This window comes from Bombus vosnesenskii, unplaced genomic scaffold (genome assembly GCF_011952255.1).
Source record: "Bombus vosnesenskii isolate JDL3184/JDL3185 unplaced genomic scaffold, Bvos_JDL3184-5_v1.1 scf7180000013304, whole genome shotgun sequence".
Classification (NCBI taxonomy): Eukaryota; Metazoa; Arthropoda; class Insecta; order Hymenoptera; family Apidae; genus Bombus; species Bombus vosnesenskii.
In genome coordinates, this window is record NW_022882953.1 from 408614 (window position 1) to 427112 (window position 18499).

Consider the following 18499-nt stretch of genomic DNA (forward strand, 5'->3'; position numbering starts at 1 on the left):
GTTATTGATCGAAGGATATTTGTAAATATAGCTTCTTCGTGGGAGATTTGACGATTCCTAAAATTTATATTATAATTAATAATTGAATAATATAATTGACAATTACGTATGATTCATAAGTAATCCATAACGATAGTTGTAGAATTTATTAATTGTATGTGTATTTATGTACAGTTTATTGATTATTCTATATATGAGTAAAATTTGAAACAGTGTTAATTAATTTTAATGTTTCGTTCATTGTTAATAATAATGTTAAACAGTATAGTAGTATAGAATGTTTATCAAAATTGGGAATGACCAATTAAATATACATTAAAAATTAATAAATATGAACGTTTCCAACTAAAATTCAAATTGTCGTTACAAAAGAAAGTAGTTTTTTATCGATCGCGTATCAATATCAACGTGATATCAATACGATGTTGTGGAAAGTAACGTCCGATGAGAAGAACAAGCTAAGTATTATAATAAATAAGCAATCTGTTTATATTTTGCTTGTCCATCATTTGTATTGTTTCCCTTCTTTTTTTTATATTTCATACAAACAACGATTAACTTTTTATTATACTCTGCTGGAGTTCCATGGAAATCATGTTTCAAAGCACAATTTAAAATAGTGGAGTTGCATTGAATACTTATTACTGCAGTTGAGTAAGAAACATGGAAAGTGTAACAGGAACGGTAAAACGCGATACAGTACGCGCACAAAAGAACTCATTGTAGAGGAAAAGGAGTACTAAAAATAAAATACGATGGAGTATTATTGCAGAAGAACGCCATTGTAAAGGGAACGTTCAAAGAATGTTAGGTGAAATAACGTTATGTCGAAGCAATGAGTATGTATCAGTGTTCGCACAAAGATCGATGCTTTTCGATCGATCCGTAATTTTTTTTTTTTTTTTTCTATTCTGATAACAAGTCGGCACGACTCAGACTTGAATATTTAAGCAGTTTAAACTGAGTCTAAGTCAGTAACATTTCTATACATAAAGAACCTACTGACTATACCATAAAGTAGAAATTTTGTAAAATATTCATCGAAATTAATCGGATGGACACGTGCCTTCTCATGTCGAAGCATTCGTGGCATTCGAAAAAGATTCTCGATAGTTCGAAGTACAAAAAGAACGTAATTCTATACATTCAACTCACCCAAGAAGATATGAAATCCATAAAAATGTAAAGAATCTGTCAATTGATCTAAATCTATATTTGAGGAAGCGAAATTTCATATTGGAAAATCGATTGTTCTATTATCCGAAAATCCCATTATCCGAACAATTCTGTTCCCCTATTAGCTCGGATAAGGGACGCTCTAGCGAATTATAATAAATCAGTTCTCAAAACTGCGAGTTCTCGTCAAAATTATCTACAAACCATTTTCCGCTACATTATTATGCATTTATTTAGCTACCGTTTGCAACATCATCACGTTTCTTTATTCAATTTATGTGGTCGACCCTGTATGATTGCTAAACGAGTCGTACAATGTCGTACCTCGATAAATTTGAAATTTTCCGCGTCAGGTTCGGCGGTACGGAGAACAGGGGCGTAGTCGTAAGGCCACTGCTGTGGAAGGCTCACGTGCCAACGAGCGATTATTCGCAACCAGGTGACAATGATTTATGTCGTAGCAACGTTAGCGGCGGATTCTTGCGACCGCAGAAACCGCGATGGGTCACGAGCTGCACTCCCTTCCCTCTCTTTCTATCTCTTTCCCCGGATGACCGCGCCGATCTGGCTTCGTCGGTAATTATTTATGTTGGCCGGTCTTCGCGCGAGATGGTAATTGAATTTGCGTCCGTAGAACGGCCGCTGACCGTAATTCGTCGACTGGTCAAAGGGAGAGAGGAAGACAGAGAAACGCAGACGATTAATACTATCTTAATTGTACTCGTCGTACGAACGAAACGTGGCTGCTGACGCGCTTAAAGAGCAATTGAAGTCTTTAGGGCAATCTTCGATCGCCTCGATGTCTGAATAATGAAGCTCTGTCGCCGATTTTTGGGAGAAACAACGTGAGATATTTTACGAAGAGTACCTAGCTATTCGTTGGAAATTTCGTGGATGGATTAGAACGGTTCGTTAACGCGTAAATTGGTCGTAAGATAAATTTTGTGCTCTGCTTCGTGCGTTATAGAACATTATAAATGTTAAAGCACGCAGATACGTTTGATAAAACAAATGGCGATTTTAAAAAAACATGAGAACATCATTAATACATTTTTTTATGTCAAATCGCTTTCCTCTTAGTTTATGATATTTTTAGATAGTATACTGTATTATAGGTCAGTAACTGTAGCGTTAAAAATGATTACTGGGCTGCGTTATTTATGTCCATCTATTCCTGTGACGACATCCCTCATCCAACGAAAACTGAGCGAAGAACCATGTCTAAGAACTAGAATTGATAGTTTGCAGCGGTGCCGAAGCATCGACCTAACCATCCTATAACTTATCTAAAATAAATTTACGTAACATCAGGCTGTCTCCGTTATATACTAAAAGTTGCAACATCGTCGACCTCGCGTAAAATAAATCTTCTCTTCTATAGTAAAAAAATCCGAACACCCATAACAACCCTTGGAGTCAACTCATACTTTTATCGCCCATAGAAAAATTTCGCTTTTCCCTGTGTTTACCGCCTAAAGGCGACGGCTACGTGACCGTAACGTAAAAGTCAGGCTCAAGGGTTTAGGACAGAGGAGCCGGGACTAATTCCCTTTCATACCGCGTGTCCCTACGCAAAGATAGATAAGAACCATATATGCGTACCGTGAACAACCATAAATACCACTCGTGGCCCTTTCCTCCTCGGCTTTCCCCCCCTCGACCAAGCTTTCTTTCTTCTTTTCGTTTTTCAATGTTATCCGAGCGTGTACTCTGCCTCCTCTTCTCTTTTCTGTCTTTGTCTTTGCAATGGCAAACCAAGCAAAGAGGAGGCGGCCTCTGTTGCGAACCCCTCGAAGTAAGAGAGATACGCCACGGAACGGGGCGCGACATTTGCGATTCAAAGTGTTCGCAGCGGGGAAATGAAGATTAAGGGCGGAGGGTTTAAACGAACGAGAATTACGACACGTGTACTCGTGCAGTAGAGCACGAAGGGTGCTACGGATGATCTATAGCCGCCGCCCGACTCTTTTGTCCGGGTTCATTTTGTAAGTCAATATCGCAGCCAGAGGCAAAGAATCGACCTCGTACTTATAACGCTAACTGGACAGCGACTCGCGTTCCTCCAAGTGTTTCGCAAACGAACCGATTGACAGATTAATGAAATTGTTCGAATCGATCGTAGTTGGATTTTCGACCCCTTGTTATTGGGAATAAAATGTGTACTCTGCGCGATGTGTATTCTTGGCTGTTAAGATTCTTATAGCGAATTTCTATAGATTATATCTATACATGTTCTATGATAATCGCATATACTCGTCACGGATATTTTTATTAGTTTTTCTAACTTGTCTTTATATGTTCATTACTATCGGATTGTTAATCTCGATTAGATCGTTGCGAGGATATCGAAGATTGCGGATGAAGAAACCTAAAAGATATTGGTTTTCTTAAGAATAATATCGTAGCTGTATGTATACTTATCAGAGATGTTCTGATTATCTTTGTAACTTATATATGTCTGTTTTTTATCGGTTTATCCATATGAAATTGAATCGTTGCATACTTAGTGAATTTTCATATTTGGCATTTTTTTAAAACCTGTCCATCCGTTTTTCCAAATATTCTTACAGGAATCGATCACAAATCGTTATTATCGATATAATTGTTCCAATTGTCTCTCACATTGTCGTACGTTGTAAACGAATTAAACAACGTTAACGAACAATTTACTTCGGAGTAATATCAGGAACAACGCTTGTTGGAAAAGTTCATAGGAGTATTAACAGCTATGTTTCTCTGTTTGCAGATAAATCTACGCCTCATTCTTGTCAGTGGTAAGACAAAAGAGTTCCTATTCAGTCCGAGCGACTCTGCGGGGGACATAGCGCACCATGTGTTTGAAAACTGGCCGGAAGGTACGTTTATTATTGAACTTTGCCCGAAGCGTGTAACGAATCTGTATTCGCTCGTTAATCAGCAGTATTCTACTTTTCCCGCAAAACGGTGCTTTCCATCCGAATAATAAAAAACAAGACGATATAGAAGGAGGGTATATAAAATAAGATTCACGAAAATCAGACGATATTTGTCAACGACCGTCGTATCGTGTGTTCACGAGATAGTCATCCGAGATAATCGTGGAGAACAATGAACGCAAGACAGTCCGATTAAGCGTCCTGTCGCGTTAATTTATCACTCGAAACTTCCCTCGGCATGATGTGTCATCGAAATTCCCTTATCATCGAGAAACTCGATGGAAATGTCGCGTTTGTCAAGACTCGCTCCTACAATTATCCAAACAATATCCGGACAGTATATACCCAGCGTGATATATTAGAAGAGCGTATCTTTCTATCGATAAATTAAACGTAGTTTATTGTTCATCCGCACTATACGATACTATTTTACGCCTGTATTTTCATCGTCTATCACTGTCCAGCCACGTGAAGCATGAAAGTGCCGGAATTGAAAACACTCGCAGAAATATATAGGCCGTGAAACATCGCTATTCATCGTGAGATATATCAGGAGCACCGAGTACAATTCAATTAGGCATGGAAGAACGCGAGATGGTGAAACGAAAAATTTCGAAACACAGTGAGAAATTTGTTACCGTGATTTATCGCGCAACGAGATTTTCCTAAAAATTATGCCTGGTATAAAAGAATGAATAGCGAAAGGGAATTGATTGATGAGCGAAGTTTCGAATACACGAATATTATTTCTGTTATACTTTTATTATGTTTTATGAATGCTTTGATAGATTAACGAAGATAATTCGTTAATTGAAGAGATTCGTTTTATTGAAAATTCGTCAGTTTCACGAAATTTATGCCACGTTGTAAGAATATAGAAAGCATAAAAGTTTTATCGTTGGTATAAGAAAGCGATCGATACTTTTGCGATAATCATCGTTAAGCCTATTAATTACATTCATTATTACTCGGTTTTAATTTTAATCGTCGTTTAGTAAAATCAATTTGAATCCAAGTACTTTAGTGAAAAAGAAATTCCATAGAATGTTCCTAATTGAAAGTCAAATGTTGAACATCCAATGCTATATATGAAATTTCCTTTTTATTGTTACTATCTTATCGCTTTTTCTAAAGCGTAAAAAGAAACAAAGCCACATGAGATATCTCGGCAACTAATATTACTAATTTCAATAAGCTCAAGTGAAAGAAAACCATCGCACGGTATAACTGGTAAAAAGGTGATCTAAATTCTTCCTTTCGCTTTATTTTTATTTTAGCATTTCTTTGCCCTCCTTTCTTTATGAACACATGATCCTCTTATACACATAGACGTTACTTACTCTTACATCGAAATAGAAGAGAAACAAAATTGGCTTGGCCTTTGTCTTCGTGCTTTAAATACTGTAAAAGGCGAATCAAGTGGACTTCCATTCTTCTAAGTAGCGTGTTTCAATGCAAATCTCTGGGATACTTGGCAAGTAACCCGTTTAATATTAAAATGCATTCAGCGACCGCATCTTCTGCTATCTCGAATTGTCGCGCCAGAATTACTTTGGTCCTGAATGGCAGGAAAGAAAAGTTGCATTACCGTTAATACAGTTTCATCAACTTAGGTGGCATTGTTCGGAAGTCCCCTAATTACCTGCCTTAAATTTCCGGTATGTTACATTGTGGTCTAATTATTGTACCTTTCATGGAAATCTTCTTTTCTCCTCGATATTTCATTCGATATTTCATTATTACGTGGAATTACGTGCACGTATTATGTATCTATGTATATCAGTTTGTCTTGTGTTTCGTTATAATTTATTATTCATTTCCCCTTTCGTTATACTTGCTAGAATCATCCTCTGATAGAATTAAAAGTTTTATACTAATTATGTAATAATATTAAAAAATGCTCATAACACCAAATATATATAATTGTTTAAACACTATAGAATTTAAAAGAACCATTCAAAGGGACAAAAGTAATTTCTATTTTTAATTTCTAGTTCGAGACTACTACAATTCTTTGCGCATCTTTAACGCTAGAACTACTAGCGGCTAAAGTATAAAAATTGTACTAAGGAAATCAAACTCAAAGGTACATGAAAAATCACATGATGGAAGGGAAGATTTTACCAAACATCATTCAAATACCCAATAACGCACTGTTGTAAATCTATTTCCCATGAAAAATTATCATTATTGATCATTGTTAACTACAGTTGACCCTTGAACAACGCATGGATTATAGACACAGACACTCCTCATAGTCGAAAATCCACCTATGATATTTGATTCTCTGGAAACAGCTATATCTGTACGCATATGTATATAACAGTCTATTGAAAATTTCATTTTCCCCCACATATGTACATACACGTGTTATTGCTGTATTCTCGTAATAAAAGAAATAAAAAAAAAAAAAAAAAGAAAATGTTATTAAGAAAATTATAAATATACATATAAGGAAGAGAAAATACATACACATGTACAACATATAAATACTAATATATACTTATATTATTTATACATATATTATATTTATACTGTGCTGATGTGACGATCGACACACGGCTGATCTCACGCAACGTCAATAATATGAGCATAGTCTAACGCGATCGTCTTTTTTTTTTAAATGCTCTTCATCAGACATCTGGTTTGTTACAAAGTCATGGTTTATTACGCGGATTATGTGAGTAAATGTGTATCTCCTACAACAACTGACCGAGAAAATAATCCGCGTATAACCAATTTCTCGTTGTTTGACGGTCAACTGTACTCTGGTAGTTCTAGTGTTAAGAAACCCAAAGCTACAAGTCCATTACAATCCGCCAAATACCTTGAAGAAACACGTCGCGCCATGTCACAACCTTATCCTTCGCAATAGAGCCTCTCCAATTCCCTGTGCGTTCTATTCCGTGCTCTGTTACATCGTCGTCGAGTAAATCCAGACGACGAACGGTCGAAAGAAAGTCGAGGGAAGGTTCACGTTCACGGAACGTGTGCCAGGAACCGGCTGATGGGATTATCAACGCGAAGCTTCCGCGTTTTCCGGTACAGCGGGCGCAGTTATATTTTTTTCCCGCTTCGTCGTCGTCGACTCGGCCGGTGAAAAACGTTGAAAATATTCGAGGCAAGGCCGTAGCTCCGATATCTACTGGCGTCCATTTCTTTTTTCTCTTTGTCTTTTCAGATTGGGCGGAAGAGGCAGTCGCTAAAGCGGAGATCCTGCGGTTAATCTACCAGGGACGTTTTCTGCACAGCAATGTTACGCTCGGTGCTCTTGGGCTTCCTTTCGGGAAAACCACGGTGATGCATCTGGTCCCACGAGAGAACCTTCCCGAGCCTAATTCTCAAGGTAAATCATCGAACAGCCGTTACCCTGTTTACCCTATCGGGGGGGGGGGGGGGACGACAAGCGATGTTCTCCACCTAAGGGGAAGAAGAAGAGTGGCTGTGCTATCAGCCAAGATTGAGCACGGTTTAATCCACAAACGGTGAATTCTCTCGAGCGAATATATTATAGTAGCAGTCGATCGTTTCAGTCTTCAATAAGAGGTTTATTAGGGAAACTCTCGGATTTTTCTAACTATGGTTTCTCACACTTAAGGTATTTTATTATTTATTATGTTATATAGGGCGCAGAGAGATATATTTATTAGGTAGACATAATTGTAGCAATTTTATGAAATAGTAGATTGTATACGAATCAAATGTCTTGCAAGTAATTGACCGAGACCCAGTAGTATCAGATAGATGTAAATATGTCAGTTTTATTAGAATTGCGATAGAGGACTATTTTTCGTTAGTACTACATCGTTTTTTTCCATTTCTTCTACAACATATCGTGAGGCTTATTGCTGAGGAATAGTTCTTTCTGGTATATTTATGTGTCCATTGTTTGCGATTGATCGTGATCAACGAAAGGGAACGAAAAGGCAGAAGAAAGAAGAGAAGGTGGGGAAAAAGAAAAAGAAAAAAATAGAAGCGAAAGTAAAATGGGAATAGAAAGGGGAAAAGAGGAGGAAAATGAAGAAGGAGAAGAAGAAAGTGAAGGGAACTGGTAAGAACAGACGGGAAGAGAAAACAGATGGGACGAGAAAGAAAGGGAAGAGGAGGAAGGCAAGCCATTACTTTCGTTTGCTGTTTCTACTCGCTCCAGGAGTCGTGTCGTACGTAATATAAGACTGGTATAGTCCGCTGCCTGACCTCATTTCGTCTGTTTACAGATCTGTAACTATTAAAACATCCCAAAAACTATAGCCAATTAGATGTATTATTAAATTAATCCAATTAATTTAATAACTGATACGACGTATCATTTAATCCATTGTACATTCAGTTATCAAGTTGAAGAATGAAATGTTTATGGCGTTATATAAACTTCGGTAAAATTTAAGTTTTATTCCCTCTCGATGTATTTTTCTCTATTTTCAAATTTGTAAGGGATTCATAGGTATCTTGTTTCTCATGATTCAAGCTGTACAATATCAGACAAGTCGAAACGGACTGATATCCACCAGATGGAAGGGTTGAAGAACAGCCGTGAATACGCGTGCACCGTTACTTTATTTTATTGTACGCGGTTCACGTTCCTCACGGAATAAACATGCAACCCTGTTTATACACGCTCCAACTCATTGTTTTTCTTTCCCTGGGGCGTCCTCGTTAATCCTGTTACTTTTGTATATCCGGATGCATCCGAGATAAAAGCGATATTTTACGTTCTCTATAGCTACCATGTAAATTTCTACTCCTATTTTTCATCTTTGATTTTGTTAATCCACCTTCGTTTCTAGATTGTTTTTTTAGCGATTGCTCTCAACGAATATTGTGCTTAGATTTGATGTTACGCAAAGCTAAAGTGTGCAACATCGTTTACGTGAATCGTTCGAGATTTAAAATCGTAACGTATATGTTGATTTTTGGTTTATATCGATGAAATCTATTACTTTAGGTAATAGAGATATGGAGTTTGATTCGACCGTAATAGAAAGGGAAAAGGTGAAATAAAATTGATTTTATCGCGATATATATCACGCATGGAATGAGGTATTCATTTATATAATTGTTGGGTTTACAATTTCAAGAAAATGTGGAACAGAGTATTTCATTGTTAGATTGTAAATTATAAGATCAATGCATTTGATAATCTTTTTACTTCTTGGAACTAGATCTAGATAGATTTCCTTAACACGTGAAAAAACTTTATGCTTAAGAAAACACTCCATCTTTAGGAACAAGAAAATCCATCCAAGAAAAACACCTATCCTATCTTTATTTCAAAATCTACTGCGATGCAGAAACGTATTACTTGAAATTGCTTTTCTTAACTCTTTAAGATTTCATTCTTTCTATGGAAAGCTAGATATATCATTTTCGTTCTCTTAATTTCGTTCTGTTAAAATTATTTCCAAATACTTGTTCCCAAGGCGTAAAATAATTATATTGTGTATTCCATATCATAATATCACGAGCAACATCATCGTCTAAAGATCCCAATCTCGTTTTTCCTAATTACAGGTCTTCTGCCTAATGGCGGATACATGCACGTTCAGCCTGACAACACTCTACATCCCGAATATGATTAACAAAACGTTCGAAAAAAAGAAAACAAAATTCAATTCCACAATACTCCAAATCCCAGTGTGTGTCCATGATCATCGTTCCTGTACATCAATCCCTTCGCGATCTTGAGAAAAGAAATTACATGGCAGAACTCACGGTACTTAATTGCTGTTTACTTGCAGGTATTAACTTTGTTATTGTCGACGACACAACAAATATGATTTACGGTGCGGTAAGCACATACTTAACCCGTGTTTCCTCCGTAGAGAAATGAGAAGAAAGAGAATCGAGTGTCTAGCTTTACGGTCCGCGGCCGGAAGTCGAGGACAACGGTCCTTTCGTGCACGCGGAAAAGGATCACGACTCTCTGCTTTTATGTTACGTTTAGCTAGAAATGACAAACGTGTGCGTCACGCTGCGTAACGCGGATGTTACACGTAAATCCGCCTGTATTCTTTTCATTTTATATTTTTCTTTACGAGTCTTGGAATAACCGTGTAATTTATCATCTTATCAGAAGGAATTTTTTATACTCTTTCTCCCTGCTTATCTGTCGTTATAATAAAAAAGTTAATATATTTTGTTTTATGAAATGTTTTTGATATGAGTAATTTGTTTCTGATACAGCTGAGTAAATATTAGACAGCGATTACACGTAATCAATTTCGCTGAATAAATGGCGCACAAGATTATTTAGGTAGGAGAAGAGTAATCAATTAGTTTTATAAAACGTTTTTTTTCATACAGTAGAGCTAAGACGAAGTAACAATTAAATTTAACCAATCTTACTGAATGATTTAGAGGATTATATACAGGGTGGTTGGTAACTGGTGGTACAAGCGAAAAGGGGGTAATTCTACGCGAAAAAAGAAGTCGAAAATATAGAATAAAAATTTTTCGTTCGAGGCTTTGTTTTCGAGAAAATCGACTTTGAATTTTCGCTCGGTACGCGTGCACTTTATCACGCCTCGTTATAACGGATCTCACTGTAGATCGTTGTCTCGATGGAAAAATTTAAAAAAAAAATTTCTATTCTATATTTTCGATTTCTTTTTTCACGTAGAATCATCCCCTTTCCGCTTGTACCACCAGTTACCATCCACCCTGTATATACGAGAAATCTTCTTTAAGTCATATCATATAGTTTGGAGTTCTCTATATAATTAGAATGTTACTTATATATATATATATATATATATATATATAATATTCTAATTATATAGAAAACTCCAAACTATACGATATGTCTTGAAGAGAAATCTTCTTCTTCAAGTGGTATCATTTATTCCGAAACGCTCTATTTGATTAATGTACGACTGACCGAAATAACTTATCGATTTGAAAAGAATCAAGACGTAGTTTTCACATATGGATATTGGGAGAGTTGGAATAACAAAAGCGTCGCTTCTCTGTTACAGATCAGAGGCAAAAAAGTAAAGGTGGCGGGAGTAGTTGCTGCTCAGCTTCCTGTTGCATACTTTAAAGAAAACGTTGGCTGCCCTGGATATATTTTGAGGTCGTTCCGTGTGAGAGCCAGCTCCCACGTTCTTCTAGCTGAGCCATGGTTTCTAAGGTTTCGATGCTGATGTATCACTGTTAGTGGCTGAGCATTGTGAGCAGTGTAGCAAAACGAAGTTGTCGCACCCCTGTTGCTAATTCATCTAAATTACAAACGAATGAAAAAGAGAGAAAAAGGAAAGAATTTACATTGGTTTGCCCGCATGCTAGAACGATGAAAGAGAAAACATCGTTCATCGTCCCAGATGAACAAATTCTTTCGTCGTCGTTAACATAGAAAAAAAAAAAAAACGTAAAAAGGAAAAAAGAAGGAGACAAAAATTATAGTGAAAATGTCTTGAAAGGCAAGATCCATATGTTCATAATTGGAGGAAATTTAAACGTGACCAATGCCAAACAATATGACCTACATAAAAGCTACATCCTATTTTGTTCGCTAGTAACCATGTACTCTTGACCGGTGTGTTTACACTGAAAATCTATTTATAATCCATCTCGCGACAGAAGATCGGCAAACACGTTTTTAGGGATATCGATGACCCAGTTCGACTATGGACATTGGAACGCGTGACGTTGAGAAGCCGTTCAACCCTCCATGATCGAGAAAGTCAAGAGGAAGTTACGCTACTTGTGGGGCATCGGCGATTGATTCGGCTCTCGAAGCCTATTAATTACACGTGTAAAATGGGGCAAAAAGATAATTCCATTAAAATCAATTTTTCGTTGGGAAAGAGATTAGGACACGGTAGAGCCTTTCGAAAAGAATGGAGGACGATGGTACGCGTTCTTGAACGGCGCTACACGATGCTTAGAAACTCAACCACTATCCGATTATACTGCAGTGTTAAATAGTAATTATTATTGTAGACGGTATCCGTGTGTGTATGGGTGTGTGTGTGTTGCGTACGAATGAGTGTGTTACGTTTGAAAGATCGACGGAAAGTGAGAATGACTGGAAAAGAACGAAAGAGAGAGAGAGAAAGAGAGAAAGAAATTTATGTTGTGATATGCAGGTAGTGAATATAATTATATATTATACATACTATTATTAAAATTATATATTATATATATATATATATGAAATTATATATATAAATATATAATGGTATGAGACATGTTGACAAGCAGTTAAACTCTCATACACAGGATAGACTTTATTATCATGAATTTAAAGTAATATTATGACGCCACTTCGAGAGTTTAGTATTCTGGAATAAGATTACAGAGGAAAATGAACATTGGATCTCTAATGGTAGTTATGATTAAATAAACACTCAAATATATTTCCTGTTAGCTCCTTCTTCTCCATTCCTGTTCCCTCCATTGTTTCCTTCGTCCTCGTAAAACCCCTGTTCCTCCCTTTATCCTCATCCCTCAGCCCGTTTCGATTCATCACAACCCTCTCCCTCGTCACTTTATTCTGTTTCCACCCGTCCATTTCCTCTTTTTTCCCTTTTTTTTTTTTTTTTTTTTTTACTTTTTTTTTTATATCGATCGGGCCTAGAAACGTCATTCATAGACCCAAACGATCAATTCATGTTATAGGTGAGAGTATACCCAATATCGCGAGTATTGATTATAGTTAGGTCCAACCAAACCATTTTACGATAAGTTGTAGCCTACTCTGTACTCAACTATACTACTGTATAATGTACTATGACTCTTACCAATGCATAATACGTGTATATATAATGTTCTTATGTAGTGAAATTCATCGTGAGGCGAAACGATGCCGGATGTTTATTTAATTTATTATCGTATAGAACGTCGACGGACAATGCGTTTCTTTACACATTCGAGATCGTCGGTATCTGCTTGACTCATAAACCTGTGTACCATAGAAATTCAACTTGGCGCATGTGTTTCTTAATTCATTATAGGCCATCATTTCTGAAAAATGTAATAATTCTAAGGATGAAAAATTACGAACGAAATTGTTGTTAGTTCGAAATGTCCTTTACGATTTGTTTATCGCGTCTTATGAAATTTAAAGAAAAATTTTTATCGCGTTGTTGACTGGTGACATTGAAAAATTAAAAATCGGATATATAGCAATCTCGGAAGGAGATTAGAAAAGAATGATATAAAAATATCGTTATCGCACATAGTTGCTTTCTTATTCGGCTTATTCTTTCATATTCCTCGAGTATGTAGATACATAGTTCTTAATCGATCGAAACACGCGCATTTTTCCTCGTATAAGAAAATAATACGCCTATTTAAATAATTGGTACGTTGAGTGCATGCAGATACGATTATAGGTTTATGGGGATGGCTAGCACTATGATTTAGCATTTTAATGTCTGATTTCGCGATCGACTTATCATCAATCAATGTGTCGCCGTTTTCGTTTTTGTTCAGATTTCCTTTCCGATTCCTTTTCTCGTCTTTTCTTTTCCTTTTTCGGTTTAAGTACTGTTAAGACATAGATTATCCGTATGAATGCTGTTTATAAAATTAACAAATTATTTAGCGAGTAAGTTTGAAAAATTGCGAATAAACACATCACACGTACACGTACACGCTCATGAATATGGACTATAGAGAAGTAAAACACGATGCCGATGGTACACGATCTTTTCAACTTTAATCAACGAGATCGATCACAGAACACGAATAATAATTGTACTGGTGAAATTGTCGCAAAGGCGAAACCGATTTCCATTTATTTCGACATCGCGAGGTAAAACGACACGTGTATAGAACACAGGAAACCAAAAAAAAAAAAAAAAGGAAAGAAAGAAAGAAAGGAAGAAGTTGCTCTGTAATAAGCTTGTTGTATAGTTCCTTTGACGTTACAATATTACTTTAAAGTCTCGCTAAAGAAGAAACGAAGCGTGTTTGTTCGAAACGCAAGATGAAAAAAAGATAACAAAGAAACAAACAGAATGGAACTCTGTCGTCGAAGTTAATAAGAATAGGACAACTTTCCTTCTGCTAGGTGAATCGTTCGAAATTTTACCTCGTCTATCGTAAGAGCTATTTTGAGTGTTGTGACACGATATGAGAATCGAGCGCGCGATATATTCTTTGTATAAAAAAAAAAAAAAAAGAAAGGTGTTCCGACTAGAAAGAACATTCGACGACGAACGAAAACCCAGCTTTTACCATCTCCCCCCCTAAAAAAAAAAAGAACAAAAACGTGTTTACAAGATAGTTAATCACCATCGTCGCGAAAACCATCAAAAATCACTCCGTCTCTTTCTCTCTGTGTCTAAATATCGATGTCCGTTGTTCTTGTTTTACGTTCGTCGTACTTTACGAAGATGATCTCACACCGAACGCAAGGCGAATGAAAGAGAGAAGAAAAGAGAAAGAGAGAGAGAGAGAGAAGGAAACACAAGTATCGCACCCACCACGAGAGCCGTATCGAGTCGAGAAAAAAAAAAAAAAGAAAATGGAAATGAAATTGTGAACGCCATGGAACTTCCGAGAGATCACGAGGAGGGGAATTAATTGAAAAAACAAAAACGAAAAAAAACAAAGAAACTGTAATAGTGTATTATATATAAAACTATACGCCTGACTCTATTTGCTGTTTAAACGAGAAAGATGATAAATGAAAATAAAATGGTATTCTTAAATACAAAAAAAAAGTAATAATTATAATATTAATAATAATAATATTAATAATAATAATATTAATAATAATAATGAATAATTAATAATAATAATAAACAGTCTACGAGGAATATAACTTACACACACTTACATCATATCAAAATTTCTAGCGGTTAAGAATCAAATCATAGATTTATTTCTACACATAAACGCGTCTTTTCCGATCGAAATGCGACCGCATAATACCATTGTACAACCAACGTACAAAAAAAGAAAAAAAAAAAGGAAAGAAAACACATTTTTGATTCTTCATTAACGAGCATCACGTGCATCATAACCGAGCAAAACTATTAACCAGTTGGCACCAACGCGAATATTCATTATTTACGACGCGTAAATCGTATGAAACTCGGGGATCGTTCGCGATCCTCGATCCGTCGTTTTCTCGCGTAAAATGAGCTGATTACAGGTTTTCATCGCGTATAACGTGAAAAACGAGGCTAGAGACCGGGCTGGAAAATTGTTGTTATAGTCGTATAGAATGGGACAATGCGTGAACACAGCGAGACCGAACGTGATTTTACTCGAGATGTTCGATAATGTCTGATGCGTTGGTTTCTTTCGTTGTGTTCAAGCACGTTCAAGCGGAGAAGAAGAAGAAGAAGAAGAAGAAGAAGAAGAAGAAGCGGAAGAAGAAAGCTAGTTTGACGGAGAAGAAGGGAATTTGATAAAGCGTTGCGAGACCGCCAGGAAGATTTTTCATTTGCGAATCGAAAACCGTAGTCAATTCAGTTTACCACGAATTTCGATCAGACGTTGCATGCATTGGGATTTCTCGTCTCTCAGATAGAGCATTGTTATCGCTAGTCAGACAAATTTTATCGACCGCGGGAGCATATTGGCGGATCAACGAAACGATGATAATATATTAAACGCCGTAATATTCCAGATATTGTAAAGAACGTTATAATTTTATCGCTGTTCCGGCAAACTTAAAATAGATGGTTGTAAAATGCATCGATTAAAACGACAAAATCAAAATAACATAACGATCGTCATACACGCGGCAAACAAACGGGAGTTTTACCTGAGACGAAGTAGAAAAAAAAAAGGGGCGGAACAATGATCGTAACGAATATTAAGCTTCGTTCGTAAGCAAACATTCCAAAAAATATTAAGAAAAAAGAAATCGAGTCCCACCTTCGTGTTTAAAAAACGTGAGCCCCCTGTCCCTCCCCCCTCTTGTAACCCCCTGTTTTAATGAATCGTCCCACTTAAGCCGTGTTAAAGAAGAGAAATCGTATTAGAGATTCCGTGTTATTCGATGTTGAAAAGTAATCGTAGCACTTTACGATGTGATCGTAATCGATGGAACGGTTGTAATTAATGGCTGAAAATAATAATTTGAACGCAGGTGAAACACACGTGCGTGAATTCTTCCTCGCACGCCGTGTACACACGATCTTTATCGACGTCGAGATTCACGATTTAACGACAAAGATAAAAAAGCGAAAAAAAAGAAGAAGAAGAAGAAGAAGAGAATAACGAAATGTACAAAGCAAACTATCTAATTTTATACGGAAATCGGGCTGTAATGATTTTACTTGAGATCCGTGAAACATTAAAAAAAAGAATAATAAATTTCGTGCGCGACACTGAAATTCTACTTTAGAACCAAACGACGTATTGTTGTATAAAATTATTCTCTGACGACCTCTAAACTCTCTTCAAGTGACAAATAATCCTAATTCTTCGTTGCTTTGACGTTTCACAGTTTGAAAACAGTATTTTTCTAGGCAAATCGTTTGTATTCACGCGACACACACACACACACGCACACAACACACACAACACACACATGATCACATACGAATGCGCGAGTTCGTGAAAATCGATTTCGAAGGAAAAAGAAAGGAATGCATCCACGCGATTTCATTAAATATATATTTTTTTTTTGTTTCGTTCCATATATTCGCTGAAATTGATCATCGATTCTTTCGTTTCGTTTGTTTTTCTGAAAAAAAAAAAACATCTGGTTTCTTTCTTTTCTTTTCTTTTCTTTTCTTTTTTTTCCTTTTTTCTCCCTGTGTATCTAGAAACTGCGTGAAATTTCAAAAACGATTGAAAGTTAAGAAGAAATCTACTTCACACGTGAGAATGTTTAATTTGCTCTCGGAGGGAAAACAGTTTCGAGCTAAAAATGTCTTTTAATCCTTTGACAAGAAGGAGATGTATAAAAGGTTTTCAACTGGCCGTCCTACATAGAATATGGCGAATGTTAAATATATTATTTGAAAGCTATCCTACGAATTGCCATAACTTATTGATGCGTGTAAATTGTAAACAAAGGATCCAACATTAACTAACGTTAAAGGTGTAAACAAAATGTAACACGCAATAATTTTTGTAGACCTTACGTTAATAAAACCGATGTTAATGAATTCTTCCATAAATTCCTATTGATTCGAATATGTAAAATAATTTCGAAGAATGAAGTGGTAAATCTAATTAAAATAAAGAGGAAAGGGAAAGAAACACTAAACTTGTACTGACGATTAATTTACAATATCTGCGTGTTAATTTTACGATAATGTAATGGAAAAGGGGGAAAAAGAACGTTAAGAACGAACAATAGTAAAATGACACACTCATTTAATGTCTCATACATCCCTATTCTGTTTATGTACTTGCTGTACGAAGTTTCATTTTTTGCCAAGTGTCTCTATGTAATTGTATCATTTTAAACGCAGTCAAGTATCTTATCATACATGTAACATAGAATAAGGAGTATATCATGCCATAAAAGTGACAATGGTAAACGTTTCTAAACGAGAAATCATATAGTGATAACAACCATATTCATTCACCACAAGGATATCTCATATAACTGTGTACATGACATTCATTTCGTATTCTAACGCGTTGCTATTAAATTAACTAGCATTTCAAGTTCCATTCTGCTTTCTGATTTATAATGTTAATTTGAAGAAAAAAAAAAAATTTTTGAAACTATTCATATAATTAATTCTACTATAGAATAGATGTTACCTATTTTACCGCTACTTTTAGGTAACTAATTACATGTAAATAGTGTGACGAACAATTAAATTGAATGACAATGGATCTTAGACTTTTTTCAACGGATTTCGTAAACAGATACATATAATTTTGTTATCTGTTGCGCAAAGGAGAACAACCAATTTCTTACAATAGGGCACAGCATAATATATTGCAGCGTGGCTGGATATTTCTATACAGTAAAGTAATTTCTACGATATAGACTTGGTGTGCACTGTGAAGAACCGTCTTGTAATTGTTGATAATTTTTAATGAGAGTGGATGATAAGGTATATCCACATACTGTGCCGTCTTGTAATGAACTTGTCGATATAATATCAAATTTTTGAAAACTTATTGTTAAGCTTGCGTTACACACCTCATTTGTAAATATTAGATCATATTTTTGTCTGTAGCATAATGAGGATTTTAACTGCAATTTATTTAGTTCATAGTATAAGATAATAAAGCTGGAAAATATAATGGGACAAAAAGAGCGTTATCATTTCTCTAGTTTCTAATTACAAGTGATGTAGTTCTATATAGAATGGGATAACATTTTTTTATTATATATTCAGATCATTTTATTATCCTCCGAAGTTTTATTACTTCCCTACTATCAAATGATAAAGTTGATACTTCAAAACGATGGAAAGTTAAGGTTAAAGGTTATGTATAATAAAATACAGTTATACATAAAATTAATCATGTTTTTT

General features: G+C 35.8%; 1 protein-coding gene across 1 annotated transcript in view; it reads left to right on the top strand.

The window, feature by feature from the left end:
* LOC117234369 (ubiquitin-like protein 3) overlaps positions 1-17167 on the top strand; it is a 112679-nt gene extending 95512 nt beyond the window's left edge. Inside the window, exons 2-4 of the mRNA XM_033495493.1 lie at positions 3923-4031; positions 7273-7437; positions 11066-17167. Of these exons, the coding sequence (XP_033351384.1) occupies positions 3923-4031; positions 7273-7437; positions 11066-11130 (339 nt within the window). The 3' untranslated portion in view covers positions 11131-17167. The remainder of the gene's footprint in view (positions 1-3922; positions 4032-7272; positions 7438-11065) is intronic.
* The last annotated feature ends 1332 nt before the right edge of the window (positions 17168-18499 follow it).